Genomic DNA, 14,318 nt, shown 5'->3' on the forward strand with positions numbered 1-14,318 from the left:
CACTAGTGTAAAACCAGTGTTGATGAAAGTAAAAGTGAGAGGAACAGGGAAAGTGTGGCAAATGTCAGCTAGTGATGGGAGGATGGAGGAAGAGGAAGAAGGAAGCAGGAATCTGACAGGCAGAAGCTCTCAGGATATGGGGAAGCAGAGAGCATTGCTCTACTCCCAACTAACTGTTGAAACATCAACAGTGGATGCTGATTCCAGGCAGGTGTCAGGGCTTGGCAGTGCAGGGAATAGAAGGTTCAGTGTCGTGAGCCTTGAGAGCACAGGGGAGGAATAAGGACTCACCTGCAGCAGGACTGAGCAAGGAAGGGCCCAGCCTCTAAAACTCATTACACAGCGATTGGTCATGGCAACATGTAAAATCCAGTGTTATATTATAATGGGTGAAAGTCTTATTGAAACATCCAGAAGAACAATCCTGCTGCCCAAACCAGATATCATAACCTGTACAAGAAAAATAACAAGGGTCAAACCTAAGTATTTGTAAAATCAGAGTCTCAGAAAAAGGTGACTTAGACTCCCTGGTGAAATGTATGCCAGCCGTACTCAGGTGACTGTAGTTATCATCTATCAACCTGTAATCTGGCCTGCAGGCAAGCCTCCCATTCCCCAAATTACTGACTGGAGTTTTAAAGTTCAAATCTTCTCATTCCTGAATATGTTTTCCAGAAAGCTATAAAGAGCATGCAGAGACACCCCCCCCCCAACCCCCGCTCAAAAAAAATGTCTTCTTCTGGCAAAGAGTGTTAGGCAACCAGTACCAAATGGAAAGGAGACTTCTCCTGAATTTACACAGAAACACACCTCCCTAGTCTCTGCTTTGTCACCAGGAGTGTAAAGAGGGATGGTTCCTTCCTGAGCAGCAAACAGAGTGACCCCGATATCTCCCAGGCTTGACGCACCTTTAGACACTACCAGTATGCCACATTCCTGGTCGTCTTTAGCCTCACAGGTGCTTTCTCCTTTCACACACACTCCATCAGCATTTAACCAGTCACACTGCAAACATGTCAGAGCTGAAAAGGCAAAATCAAGGATAAGAGGTTCAACCGGAGCACCACCTCAGGGATCAGACAGGAGCTGAGCCTGTGGCTATAATCAATAAGTAAGAAACAATGACCACGGAAAGAGCTGGGTGTATGCTGAGCTGACCTCTAAAGGGTAGCCCATGACCTTGGACACTAGGAAGGGATTTGAGAAGAGCCAAGTTTCTCCAGTTCAAATACCGTGAATGAACTGGGCTGTGAGGAGGAAGCTCAAAGCTCTGATGTGGGGAGCTTGAGCCTGCCGCCTATGAGCAGACAAGTGCTCCCATCACTTCATTACCTTCATCCTGCCAAGGACCTTCCTTGCATCATTTCCAATACAAATTTAGGTCTATGCACAGGTAAGCTGGAGGAATTGAGAATGCTTTCTTGTTAAGAATGAGGAGGTGAACTGAAGGAGCAGAAGTAAGGACACCCGAAGCAGAGGCATGACAAAGAGGATTTGGAGATGCCTGTACTGTATACAACAGAGGGAAGAGAAGAAAGGAGAGGTGAGGATATGAAGATGAAGGCTGTGGGGTCCACGAACAAAAGTAGTCAGGTTTTATATCTTATTCCTGACCTCCCAAACCCAACACCCTTTGACAGTACGTCTGCCCACCCGCACCGGCCCCTTCCATCTGCTAGTATCTCACCGTGGAGGAAGCCCAGCACCAGGGAGAGACCCAGCAGGAGCAGCAGGAAGTGCTTCCCCATGGCAATGGGATCCCAGGTTAAGAGAGCAGCAGAGAGCAGGACAGAGCATTCAAGGCCTAGCCTCAGCAATGCATGCTTATATATGAGCTCAGGCTAGAAAGGCAGCCAATGGGATCCCAAGCCAGTGTGCTGAGCAGATGGCCCGGGGGAAGAACAGAGCCTATGTGCTTCACTCTGCTTGCTCCCTTCTCCATCCCTACCCAGTGGGTCAAGTACTTCTGGATTCCTGTCCACATGTTTAGTTCACTAACTTTCAAATGGGGATTAATAGCTGTGAGATTCGAAGGAATTTTGAGACTGGGTGGCTGAGGAGTCTAGAGGGTGCTACACACACTAGGCTATGACTCTCCACATAGAAGAAAACTGTTACCTTCTACCACTACATCCAGATGTTAAATCCTCTGACTATTTGTGAATGGGATATATGTCTAGGTATATGTTTGAATCACTAAAACCCAAACTGCAGATTCGGATTCCTCTTCTGTGTAGACTACAGTCATCTTCCTGTGGACCAGATAGAAAGACAAGACAAACTACAGGGTCATGGAAGGAAAGTGTGATGGGAAAACAGGCCTTTCATTCTGGGTCTGCTTTCTTTGTCCCACTGATGAAGTCAAAATGACACAGAGACATGTGTGCTTCCTAAAAACCTCCCAAACAGGTAAAAGACAAAAGTAAACCGGACTTACCCAGTGCCAAAAGGATGTGTAACTGAGTTTCATGCCTTCTCCTCTCATTCCTAAGTTGAAGCAATGTCTCACAAATAAAACTGCCCTCGGAGCTGCAAAAATAGTTTATACACCCATTGTATAGACAGTGAAGACGGTGCCTCAACTCCCTGCCGGAAGCACTCCTTCCAACCTAGACATCCTTTCTACAGACTCAGGGTGCACAGGTGTCCTCCCCAGTGAGACCTGGTAGTCAAGGCCACTACTTCCGGAGAAGTAGAGGAAAATCTCCCAAATGTCAGATCATATCAAACTATTCAAGGGGTTCAATCAAAATTTAATATAGACTGTTGATGGCTATTTTTGGTTGCTGACTTGACTACATCTGAAATTAGCTTAATGCCAAGTAGCTGGGTATACCTGTGAGGGATTCTTCTTAATTAAATCATTTGAAGTGGGAAAGCTTGATTTTAATCCTGATCTTTTGAGGTGGGAAGATCCATCTTCAATCTAGGCCACACCTTCAGGGGCAGTCTATGTAAAGGAAATAAAAGAAGGAAGCCTTTGCTCTCGGCCTGCTTGCCCTCACTCTCACTGGCAAGTTCATTCCTTCACTGGTATTAGAGCCTACTTCTTTGGGATTCTGGAATATACTGAAGACCAGATGAAATATCAAACACCATGGACTGAACAGCTACTGGATTCTTAGACGTTCTGTTAGTAGGCAGCCATTGTTGGACTAGCCTGATGCATCCTGTAAGCCTCTCTGATAAGTACCCAAGGTATAAGTTCTGTTCCATTAGAGAACCCTGACTAATATAGATGTCCTGGGTGGCTCCATCCCTAGGAAGCTTTTTCAATTAGTGTGAGTTCGCTCAGCTCCCACAGTCCCTTTGTTCTTGTTTTTCATTATGTTGTCTGTCTTCAGCTTCTGCTTGCTAAATCTTCTGGCTTTCCACCCCCATGATACACATTCTCTTCCTTTGCAAAATGCAGCTCAAGGCTTTTAAGCTTACAACCCTGTGACACTATGACAGATCAGTGCTAATCAGAGCCCGCAGGTGTACCTTCTCAGCTGGAATACAGATTAGAAAAAAAATGAGGCCTTCATCCCATCACTGTTCTCACAGGGGGAAAAAGTAGAGACAGAAGGATTAGAAATAAAAGGCAAAATGGCCACCAACAATCAGGCTCAGACAGACTGCTTGGAACCTGACATTCTCTGAAAATTTGGAATCTAATTCCTAATGCCCACAGATGCCTCTCCCTAAATAAGCAGAGTTGGGAAATAACATGTAATGTTATAAAATGTATCACATAAGAAAGCAGTGAGATACTAACTTGTTATTTATTCAAATACCATGCCACAGAACGGGCAATTGAGATGAGACCAAGTGACCATCTCTCTCTCTCTCTCTCTCTCTCTCTCTCTCTCTCTCTCTCTCTCTCTCTCTCTCTCTCTCTCTCATAGTCTGGTCCTCCCACAGTGTATATCTTTTCTTTTCTTACAGTTCTATAAATTCGTATCTGGTAAAGACTTTTACCAGTGCACCTTATCTCATTGTTTCCAGTACAATAGCAGATACCACATATACCTAAGGGCAGATCTTCCTTTTGCTACCCACAGATACCTCGAACACACTCCCTCCTCTGAAAAGGCATTGGCTAACAAGCTGTCTGGGAGACTGGTGTTTCTATATTCCCTTCCAGATCAAACTCACCCACTGGGGGGCTTTGGTATTCTTCATTCCCTATATATCCATACAAAGGTTTCATTACCTTTCCACTTCTGAAAACAACTAGCCCAAATGTTCTTTTCTAAAAGAATCGGCTCTTGTGAAAGCCTTTGAGGCCCAGAACCAAATTCCACAATTAGATTCATCTCCACAGATTGGGAACCAGAATCATTCTCTGGATGTGTTCCCGTGTACAGAGATGTGGCCAGAGAGAAGGTCACAGATCCCACTGGGATGGGTGAAACATTGGTACCACTGCATCCTGTTACCTGAGCTCTTCATAGCAAGGTATTTAGAAGCCCCAGTGGGCTAGATTCAATATCAGCTGCTGTTCAAGTCATGCGCATCTATAGCTCTGTCTCTCTGCACCCACATAGATGATTCTGCATGTGGACTCCAGTCTAACAGACTTATTCCTTCCCTACAGGCATCAGAGACTGCCTGACTACAGCAGGTACTACCCATTACTCATCACTCACTAGGCACAGAACCTCCCTGATCTTCTGAAACTTATAAAAAGATCTTTGCTCTCTGTCATGTATGCTTGAATTTTCCTCACAGTCCTTTCTATCCTGAAGTCTATTCGTCCATCTATAGCATCACAAGCTCCCAAATTCCTCTTGCCCAACAGTACAATCTGCGACACTGTCTTGACACCTGCTACAGCTCGTGGAACTAGGAACTTTTTAGACAGTTTGTTTTAGAGGGCAGGACTAAAAAGAACATTCTGAAAAAAGCTTAATGCTTTAAAAATGACCATTTCCGCCGGGCGGTGGTGGCGCACGCCTTTAATCCCAGCATTCGGGAGGCAGAGGCAGGCGGATCTCTGTGAGTTCGAGGCCAGCCTGGTCTACAGCGCGAGATCCAGGAAAGGCGCAAAGCTACACAGAGAAACCCTGTCTCGAAAAACCAAAAAAAAAAAAAAAAAAAAAAAAAAAAAATGACCATTTCCAATTACAGATCAATGGCTTTCAAAAAGAGTGGTAGGGTAGACAGGCAAACTTGCTCACCTTGTTAACCGAGTAGTTAGGGTCAAATGCGTGTGTGTATTTTCCATGTGTAGTGTTATTATATTCCTTTAAGGAAAGCTTTGAAGGTGTACTCAATTGTTGGACATTAGATAACAAGTTCAATAGAATAATGCAATGAAGCAGTAGGTCTTCTGGGAAAATCACAACATTGATGAGTTTATTACTATGATATTGAGGACATAATTAAATGAGTAATATTCTAGATATTAAACAAAGTCTGGATTTGTGTTCATATTAACATTTTCCCTTTTTGTAAAATTATAAATATTATATTGCATTAAGTGAGAGTCTCCTATATTAATGGTTATCTTTTCTGTTTTCTATAATCTATTATCAACTTATCTATCATCTACATATCTATCTAATCTATATATCTACAATCTATTATCTGTGTGCATTCTATCATTATCATTGTCTGTCTCTATTATCAACCTATCTATTTATATATCAACTATCAATCTATCATATATCTATCCACCCATTATCTATTTAGCTAACATATACATTTCACACAGTTTTATAGCAAATTAACATAAAATTGGTGTCTTAAGACATTAAGTTGTGACTTTAAGTAACCAAATATTTTATTTTATAGTCTGTTGGTCCAAAATTTCTCTCTAGGCTGATTGATATGTAGGCAACACTGAATCCCATTTGGGAAGCCCCAGGTACGGTTGTGTCTTTTATTAAACATCTGCTATGCAAAAATCACAGTTCTTCTAAATTAATCTGCCAGGGTCTTACTTCACCAGCTTCCAGAAGCTTCATGTACTCTTTGCTTCCCAATGCTTTTCTTTCTTTAAATCTAGAATAGTTAGAGACTTCCTGGTGCTGTTTTGCCAACCCAGATCATCTCGCTTCTTTCTTTCACTAAGACCTTTGTACTTGAGTTAACCCCCAGTCTCTCATTCACCAAATCTGAGCAGTCCCTCAAGGTCAAACCTGCATGAGGTCCAGAGATTTGGACACAGAGATCTCTTGGGAATGGAGGCTACCATTCTGTCTACAATAGCTTTAATTTTTGTACGTAAATTCCAGGAGACAGGTTTACAGAAACAGAAATGTTTTAGGGTGTTCCTAAATAACAAAGTTAGTGAAAGTGAAATTATTTTCCAATACAAACGGTTGTATTTTGTACTTTTCATTCAGGCATGAATGTGACCAGGGACAGTGAATATTATTAATGGTTGTTCCAACCTTGGGAACTTTGGGGGTTCAATGCTTTCTAAGTGCTATTTCCATTTAATTCTGTAATAAAATCTTAAGGATCATTAAAAAGACAACAAGAAAAACAATTCTGCAGAAAGGGACCCTGGCATAGAGATTGGGCAAAGATGGCTGCTGGCATGCTGATTTGGCATAAGAGAGTGGTTTTAAAATCCTTGTTCAGAAGAAATTCCTGTCCTCTCCTCTTATAGGTCAGAACTTGCACCCTCCCAAGCTGGCCATCTCATTGGTCTAGAACATAAAACAACACCCAGTAAACAGTTCGAGAATCGAGGCCAGGCCCCTTTTCTGATCCTGGGCTCAGTCAAGTAACTTTCTAGCTCCCAGAGTCCTGAGGCAAGCAGGTAGAGCCCCTACCTGGAGTAAGGAGAGGCCTAGTGCCTTCTGCAACTCCATTGAAAATGCACAGAGCAATCTGTTTCTTATACTGTGAGCCCAGGACGGGCAAAAAATTCCATTTGGAAAATGGGTAAAACTAATTAACACAATAATGAGAACAAAATGGAATCATAAAGAGTTTACAACTAGTGCAAAATAAGACATGAAACATGTCTGTATCGTTCTCCAGGGCAAATGGCAGGTGAACAGAGCAGTAAATTTTATCTCATTTTAAAAATCTTTAATTTTCTCTTTAGCATTTCCTTCATGTATACAATGTATCTTGATCCTGTTAACCCACAGCTGCTCCACCCGCTCCTCCTCAGAGTCCCCAAGTGACCTTCCTTCCCACGTATGCAACCACAGCTGAGGTAAGTTCATGAGAGCCATGGCCATGTCAGGGCCAGATGACAGTGCTTCACAGAGCCCCTCCCCATCCTCTGGCTCTTACATTCTTCTCCCTCTCTTACACAATGTCCCCGTGCTTGGGAAGGTTGACACAGAAGTCTCAATTAGCCTGGAGCACACAGCAGTCATCTGCCCATTTGGGAGTCACTCTATTAACTGACATCCACTGCAGAGAGAGGCATTCTGTCCAGTTTGAATGCAAGACTAATCTATATATGTAACCACTAATACTCAGAAGGCAGTTTCACCAAATCTTCACTTAGCAAAACAGCACCCTTAGGTCTGTGGCCTCCTAAGATATGAGATTTTGACCAAGTTAAAGCAACAGGCATAGACTGCCTTCTGGGGAACAAGCTTCAATTCTAATCAGAAAGTGGTTTATTTCCTCAAAGAACTTAGTGCCACTAGTTCACCAATAGGCACATTTTGCCAACATGTTCGGTATTTTAGCATGTATAGTTGATAGTGGGTAATACCTTGATGATTTTCCTCCCCCAGTGGTCTAAAAAGTACTTCTCAGTATATTGGCAAATTTTCAATAAGTAAAAGATCACTGACATACCCTTTAGACGACATACAAAAATTAACTCAAATGTGTCAGAGTCCAAAATATTTAACTTGAAGGTGAAAAATTAATGAAATTAATATCTGTATTTTTAAAATAATTTGTTCAGTATTTTACATGTATGGGTGTTTTTTCTGCATGTATGTCTATGTACTACATCTATGCTTGGTGTCCTTGGAGATCAGAGGAGGGCATCAGATCCATGGAACTGGTGTTACAAGGCATTATGAGTGGCCATCTGGGTGATGAGAACCAAACCCTGTTTCTCTGGGAGAGCAGCCAGTACTCTAAACCACTGAGCCTTCTCTCCATCCCTAAATATTTATACTCTTCAAGAACTTTGAGTTCAGCAAGTAATTCCCATATTAAATACAAAAATCATTTGCTTAGTCCTTTTAGGATGCTAGTCCAGAACAGAAAATCTACATGGTAAGCAGCTTGTGAACAATAGATAATTATTTCTATTGAGGGCTAGTAAATGCAAGATGAGGGTCCCAGTAGATTTAGTTTCTGGTAAGGGCATTTCCTGGTTCATAAACAACCCTCTTCTCTGTGTCCTCACATGGGAAGAGAGAATGTGAAGCTCTTATGTCAGTGTCTTTGATGAAGGAGTGAATCTTGCTTTTGAGGGCTCCACACTTACGACCTAATCGCCTCTGTAGACCATCAGGAATTCGATTTCAACATATGGTTTTGGTGTAGGTTACACATCCACTCCATAGGACTCAGAAGAGAAATTGATGGTGTATTATAAATTATGAGATGAAATAAACCCTCCCATCAACTAAGACACTTTCCATCAGAGTGTTTTAAAACAGTACCTGAAGAAACTAGAACCTATATTATTAAAATCTGCTGCTAATGGGAAAACATTGTTAAATATCTGAGAAGGCCCAGGAAAAAAAATCTGAGAGCTTGATCAGAATATGTGAAGGATTTTCTCTAGTGAACAAATCTGACTTAACCAATCGGGACAGAAAGTTGACTAAGGGGGAGATTCTGGTCATAAGTGAACAAGTGAAAGGCCCCGAGTGTCATATCCACAGTAAAGTGCAAATCCAACCACTGCCCATGTGCTAGAACTCTGCCACAAGAGAACACACCAATGACCAACAGTGCCAAGCACGGCATGGACATGGAGCGGCTCCCATACTGCCGTGAGAATGCAACCTGCTCAACTCTGCAGGGAGGCTGGCAGCGCCCTGTGAAGCTGATCTAATCTCACATTTATCACTGGACACGCATCAATATTTTCCTAAGAGAACTGGAGACAGAAAGAAGTGCAAACACTCCTTAACCACTGATGGAGTAGATGCCAATAAATCCACCCCAGGTTGAACACTACAGTTAATCCCCTAGCCTACTAAACAACACCAGCGGGCCTGACCTACCTCAGATGTGCCCCAAACTACATCTACTCACAGTAGGGAAAGTCGTGGAACTATAGACCACCTGGTGTACAGCAATCATGAGACAGCACAAGTGAGGGAGGGGTCAACGCCCCTGCCAGCACCCAGAAAGTCTCATGGTACTTATTGCTAGCCAAGACAAAGAAGAAAATTTGAATATGGTTTTATGATTGTCCATCTTCAGTATCAACTTGACTGGGTTTAGAACTGCCTGGGAAACACACTTCTAGGTGTGTGGGAGGGTGTTTCCACCGAGGTTTGACTGAGGAGACACAATCAGAATGTGGGCAGTAATATTATACCATCTGGGGTCTAGGAAGAGGGTGCATTTTAGCTAAATTGTAGAAGGTGGTATACCTGAAAAACAATAAATTTTGTTGTATTTAAGTCACCTGTGATTATTTTATTACATTTATTTATGGGTTGTTTGTGTGTGTGTGTGTGTGTGTGTGTGTGTGTGTGTGTGTGTGTGTGTGTGCGCACATGCATTTGCAAGCCACATAGGGTATGTTAAAGTTACAGGGCAACCTCTGGAAGTTGGTTCTCCCCTATCACTATGTGGGTCCCAGGGACTGAACTTGTTATCATACTTGGCCACAATCACCTTTAACTACTGCACCACCTGTCTGGATCCCTAATTATCTGGTTTTAAAACTGACAATCTACAGCATGACTAAGCAGATAATGCCTAGCATGACCACATAAATTCAAACCTCAGCATCAACACGGTAGAAGAGGAGCATTGACTCCTGTATGGTGACCTCTGAACCCCTCACTGTGGCCTCGTTATGTGCACATCCACACATAAATACACACATAAAAATAAATCAATGCGCCGTGCGGTGGTGGCGCACGCCTTTAATCCCAGCACTCGGGAGGCAGAGGCCGGAGGATCTCTGTGAGTTCGAGGCCAGCCTGGGCTACCAAGTGAGTTCCAGGAAAGGCGCAAAGCTACACAGAGAAACCCTGTCTCAGAAAAAAAAAAAAAAAAAAAAAAAAAAAACCACTGAATTAGTGAAATAAATTATGTAAGGCATTCAGTGAGTTACCAAGCAGCCAACAGAAGGTAGATAAACACACAGAGTAGGAGCAACAGCTTAGTCATATGATGAGATAAGCAGGGTGTGAGACTCAAGACATGATCACTAGGAGAATGCTTGCTGACATGTCCCATGGTCATGATTCAGAGAACAGAACTGCAAAGAAAAAAAAATGTTAAAAGTATTTTTAATAATTGTTTTTAACTTTTATGTGTAGGGGTGTTCTGCCTGCATGTATGTCTGTGCAGCACACGTATGCCTAGTGCCCAAAGAGACTAGCAGAGGCATCAGATTTCCTGGAGGTGGAGTGACAGATGGTTGTGAGTGACCACGTGGGTAAACAGAATTCACTCCCCCACTCCAGACATTTTGGTCTGGGGGTTCACAATGAACCAGGAGACACTGGCCCCACCCTGTCCTAAATTGGCTGAGGACACAGAATGTGCTACCCCAGATTTTTTGGTCTGGGGGATCAAAATCAACCAGGAGTCCAACGGTGCCTCTGGCTCCAGGCAATCAGATACCATCATACCAAGTGCTGCCCAAGTTCTCTAGGCCCAGGCATGGGAGAAAGGCTACAGTTCCCCCCATTATTCCTTGTTGCGAGCGGGTAGTCCTCAACCAAGCAGCGCCTGTGACCCAACCAAGAGCCCTGGGGTTGGGCAGGTGGGCCACTGTGGTGAGAGAGTACAGGGTGGGGAGGTGGAAGAGGTGGTGGAGCAGACTGGTTCGAGGGCTGGGGAGAGAGGCAGATCTGAGAGGTGAGGGTGGTAAGGAATGGGCTGACATGAACAGCCAGCTGGCTACCCAAGTCCAGGGAGATGTCTGGGCCTAGACTATGACCAAGGGCCAGTCTTGATCCGGGGCCCTGGAGCAGCCCAGAGGGCCTGTGTTGATGTCTTTGGCTTCTTTGCCCCTGGGAGCTATGCAAGGGTCTGTGGTCTGGGCTGCCACCTTGGGCCACATTGGTGTCTGAGGGCTGCACTGTAGCAGGGTCCATGCTGTCCCAGCAGCCTGCGCTGCCACCTGGGACTGTGATGACATCTAGGCCTGGGCTGCTACCTAGGACCATATCTGGGTCCGTGGTCCTACTACTGCCCGAGTCTATATTGATGTCTGTGTTCCATGTTGCCACCAAAGGTCACATAGATATCTGGGGCCTGGGCTGCAACCCATGGCCATGAGGACATCCTGATATGAGTGGCCTGCACTGTAACCTGGGGCCGTGATGTCATTGGGCCAAGGCTGGTGCAGAAGGCCGTATCTGGGTCCCTGGCCCTACAGCAGCCAGGGTCTGAGTTGATGTCCGGGGCTCCTGTTGTCACCAAGGGCCATGCTGATGATTAGGTTCTGGTTGGCCACCAGGAACTATGTCAGTGTCTGAGGACCGAGCTGCACCCGGGGCCACCATGATCTGGGTGGCTGGTGATGCCACCCGGAGCCATGGAGACATCTGGGCACAGGCTGCTGCCTAGGGCCATGTCTGGGTTCGTGGTCCTGCAGCAGCCAGGGTCTGAGGTGGTGCCCATGGCTCCAGCTGTCACCAAGGGCTCACAACAGAAGCAAGAGGAGAAAGAGGGTGTGGAGATGTGGGAATGAAGAGTGCAAGGGTCGCTGCTAAAGGGAGTCAGGTCCTGTCTCCTGCTCCTGACTTCTGAAAGAGCAACACACGGCAGTAACCAGTGTGTCTGTTCCCCAGCACCAGCCCCTACTGTCTGCCGGGATCTCATCGTGCAGGAAGCCCACCAGCAAGGAGGAGCCCAGCAGGGGCAGCATAAGGTGCTTTCCCACGGCAGTGGGGTCCCAGGCTCAGAGAGCAGCAGAGACCAGGACAGAGCACTCAGGGCCCAGCCTTGGCTAATCATGAACCTACAAAAGCCCAGGCAGGGAGGGCCAGCCACAGGAGTTCCAGGCCCAGGACTGAGCAGATAGCCTGGGGGAGTCCATATCCTAGGTATCCTACATTCCTCACTGGCTCAGCTCACCTCCACTCACGTAGTCCCTGACCGGGTACTTCTAACTTCCTTCCCACAACTGTTTTACTAACTTTCAAGTGAGGTTAGAAGAATGAGGGTGGAGGGGGGGTGGGATACCACACACTGTGCCCTGATTTTCCAGCCAGAAGGAAACTACTTCCCTGAACCTGCTGCATCTAGATATTAAATCTCCTGCCTTAATGGAAATGGAATGTACTCAATAAAATCATAAAGCTAAAATACCAGATACTGTCTTATCTTCCACGCAGACTAGAGTTATTCTCTCAAAGCTGGATAGCAAAATAGGGAAATGTGGGGACATAGTAAAAGCATGAGAAGGAAGTGGGCCCTTCATTGTGGGTCTGCATTCTATATAAACAAAAATGATCCCCCTCTGTGGTGGTATTGTGTTCCCCCAAATATTGTGCACCCTAATAAACTTATCTGGGGTCAGAGACAGAACAGCCACAATATTAAACATAGAGGATAGGCAGTGGTAGCACATGCCTTTAATCCTAGCATTCCAGAGGCAGAAACCCACCTGTTCAAGGATACAGCCCAGCATGGTGACACACACTTTTTTTTTTTTCCGAGACAGGGTTTCTCTGTAGTTTTGCGCCTTTCACACACACACACACACACACACACACACACACACACACACACACACACACACCACACCTCCAGATTAGAGTGTTACAACCGACAAATACAGTTTTTAAGCTAAAGGTAAAATTTTGCTAAGTAAACAATGTATCAGGTCATTAATTATCAGCAGAGTACTATGAAAGTGTTACAGAAGTTGTTACAGAAGTTCTGAATACAAGAAACAGAATCATGGCAGCAAATGGAATTGGGTCCACATAAATACAGAGAAAAAACCAGCAGAATGAAGGTAAATGTAGAAATAATTTCTAGTCAGAGAAAAACCAATAAGGATCTACCATGGAATTTGTGCTACATGCAAAGTCAAATGAACGGCACCTGCAGAAGGAAAACAACGATCTGCAGGTTTTCTTCACAGGCTCATTACTCCTTATGTAGTGACACTGTAGCCCTTCATGTTACCCCGTGTGTGATGTTTGCAGCCCTTCCTATGACTCCTTATGTAGTGACACTGTAGCCCTCCATGTTACCCCGTGTGTGATGTTTGCAGCCCTTCCTATGACTCCTTATGTAGTGACACTGTAGCCCTCCATGTTACCCCGTGTGTGATGTTTGCAGCCCTTCCTATGACTCCTTATGTAGTGACACTGTAGCCCTCCATGTTACCCCGTGTGTGATGTTTGCAGTCCTTCCTGTGACTCCTTATGCAGTGACACTCGAGCCCTTTCACACATCACTATAGTCCTTCCATGTAAACTTGGTAAGTTGAACATGTATGTAATGAGGCCAGGACATGGCTGAAAATAGTTTAGAAACAGGTATAGCTAATTGACCCAATAATGGATATGAAATGGAATCCTGAAAAGTTCATAGCCAATGCAAAATAAGACACTGAAAGTCCCTTTATTATTCTACAGGGAAAATGGCGAAAGGCTACCAGCATTGTAACCTTTATCTTTTAAATATCTTTAATTTATTCTTCGACAATTTCAAAAATGTGTTCGATGTATCTTGATCCCGTTTATCCACAGTTGCTTCCCTACTCATTCTGGAGTCCCCTAATCCCCTTTTACACCTAGGTAACCACAGCTATAGTAAGTTCATAAAAAAAAAACAAACAAACAAACAAACGCACCTTATCCTTAAATTGGCACCACCTTAAAGTGAAAGGATGGGAAAAAAATATTCCAATCAATGGGACCAGGAAGCAAGCAGCCTGCTACACTAATAGCTTATATATATATATATATATATACTTCCAACTAAAACAAACCAGAAGATATACAAAGAGACATTATAACCCAGGGAACATTTAATCAAGAAGGCATTGCTCTCCTAAACATATATGCACCAAACTCTGGTGCACCTGATTTCATAAAAAGCATACTACTAGAATTAAAGATATAGATTAACAACAAACCTTTTTTTTTCTTTGAGACAGGGTCTCTCTGTGTAGCCCTGGCTGTCCTGAAAATCACTCTTTAAACCAGTCTGGCCTTAAACTCAGAGATCCACTTACCTCTGCC

The 14,318-nt window shown here is 44.2% G+C and overlaps 1 protein-coding gene across 1 annotated transcript; it reads right to left on the reverse strand.

Moving 5' to 3' along the window:
- Window positions 1–325: 325 nt before the first annotated feature.
- LOC128103350 (prostate and testis expressed protein 14-like) lies at window positions 326–1,748 on the reverse strand. Its single transcript, XM_052727647.1, has 3 exons — window positions 1,688–1,748; window positions 909–1,022; window positions 326–450 (listed from the first exon to the last, which is right to left on the reverse strand). The coding sequence occupies exons 1-3, from the start codon at window positions 1,746–1,748 to the stop codon at window positions 326–328; spliced, it is 300 nt and encodes a 99-aa protein (XP_052583607.1).
- Window positions 1,749–14,318: the final 12,570 nt, after the last annotated feature.

Source organism: Peromyscus californicus, unplaced genomic scaffold (assembly GCF_007827085.1).
Source record: "Peromyscus californicus insignis strain IS unplaced genomic scaffold, ASM782708v3 Scaffold_11__1_contigs__length_118956290, whole genome shotgun sequence".
Taxonomy (NCBI): domain Eukaryota; kingdom Metazoa; phylum Chordata; class Mammalia; order Rodentia; family Cricetidae; genus Peromyscus; species Peromyscus californicus.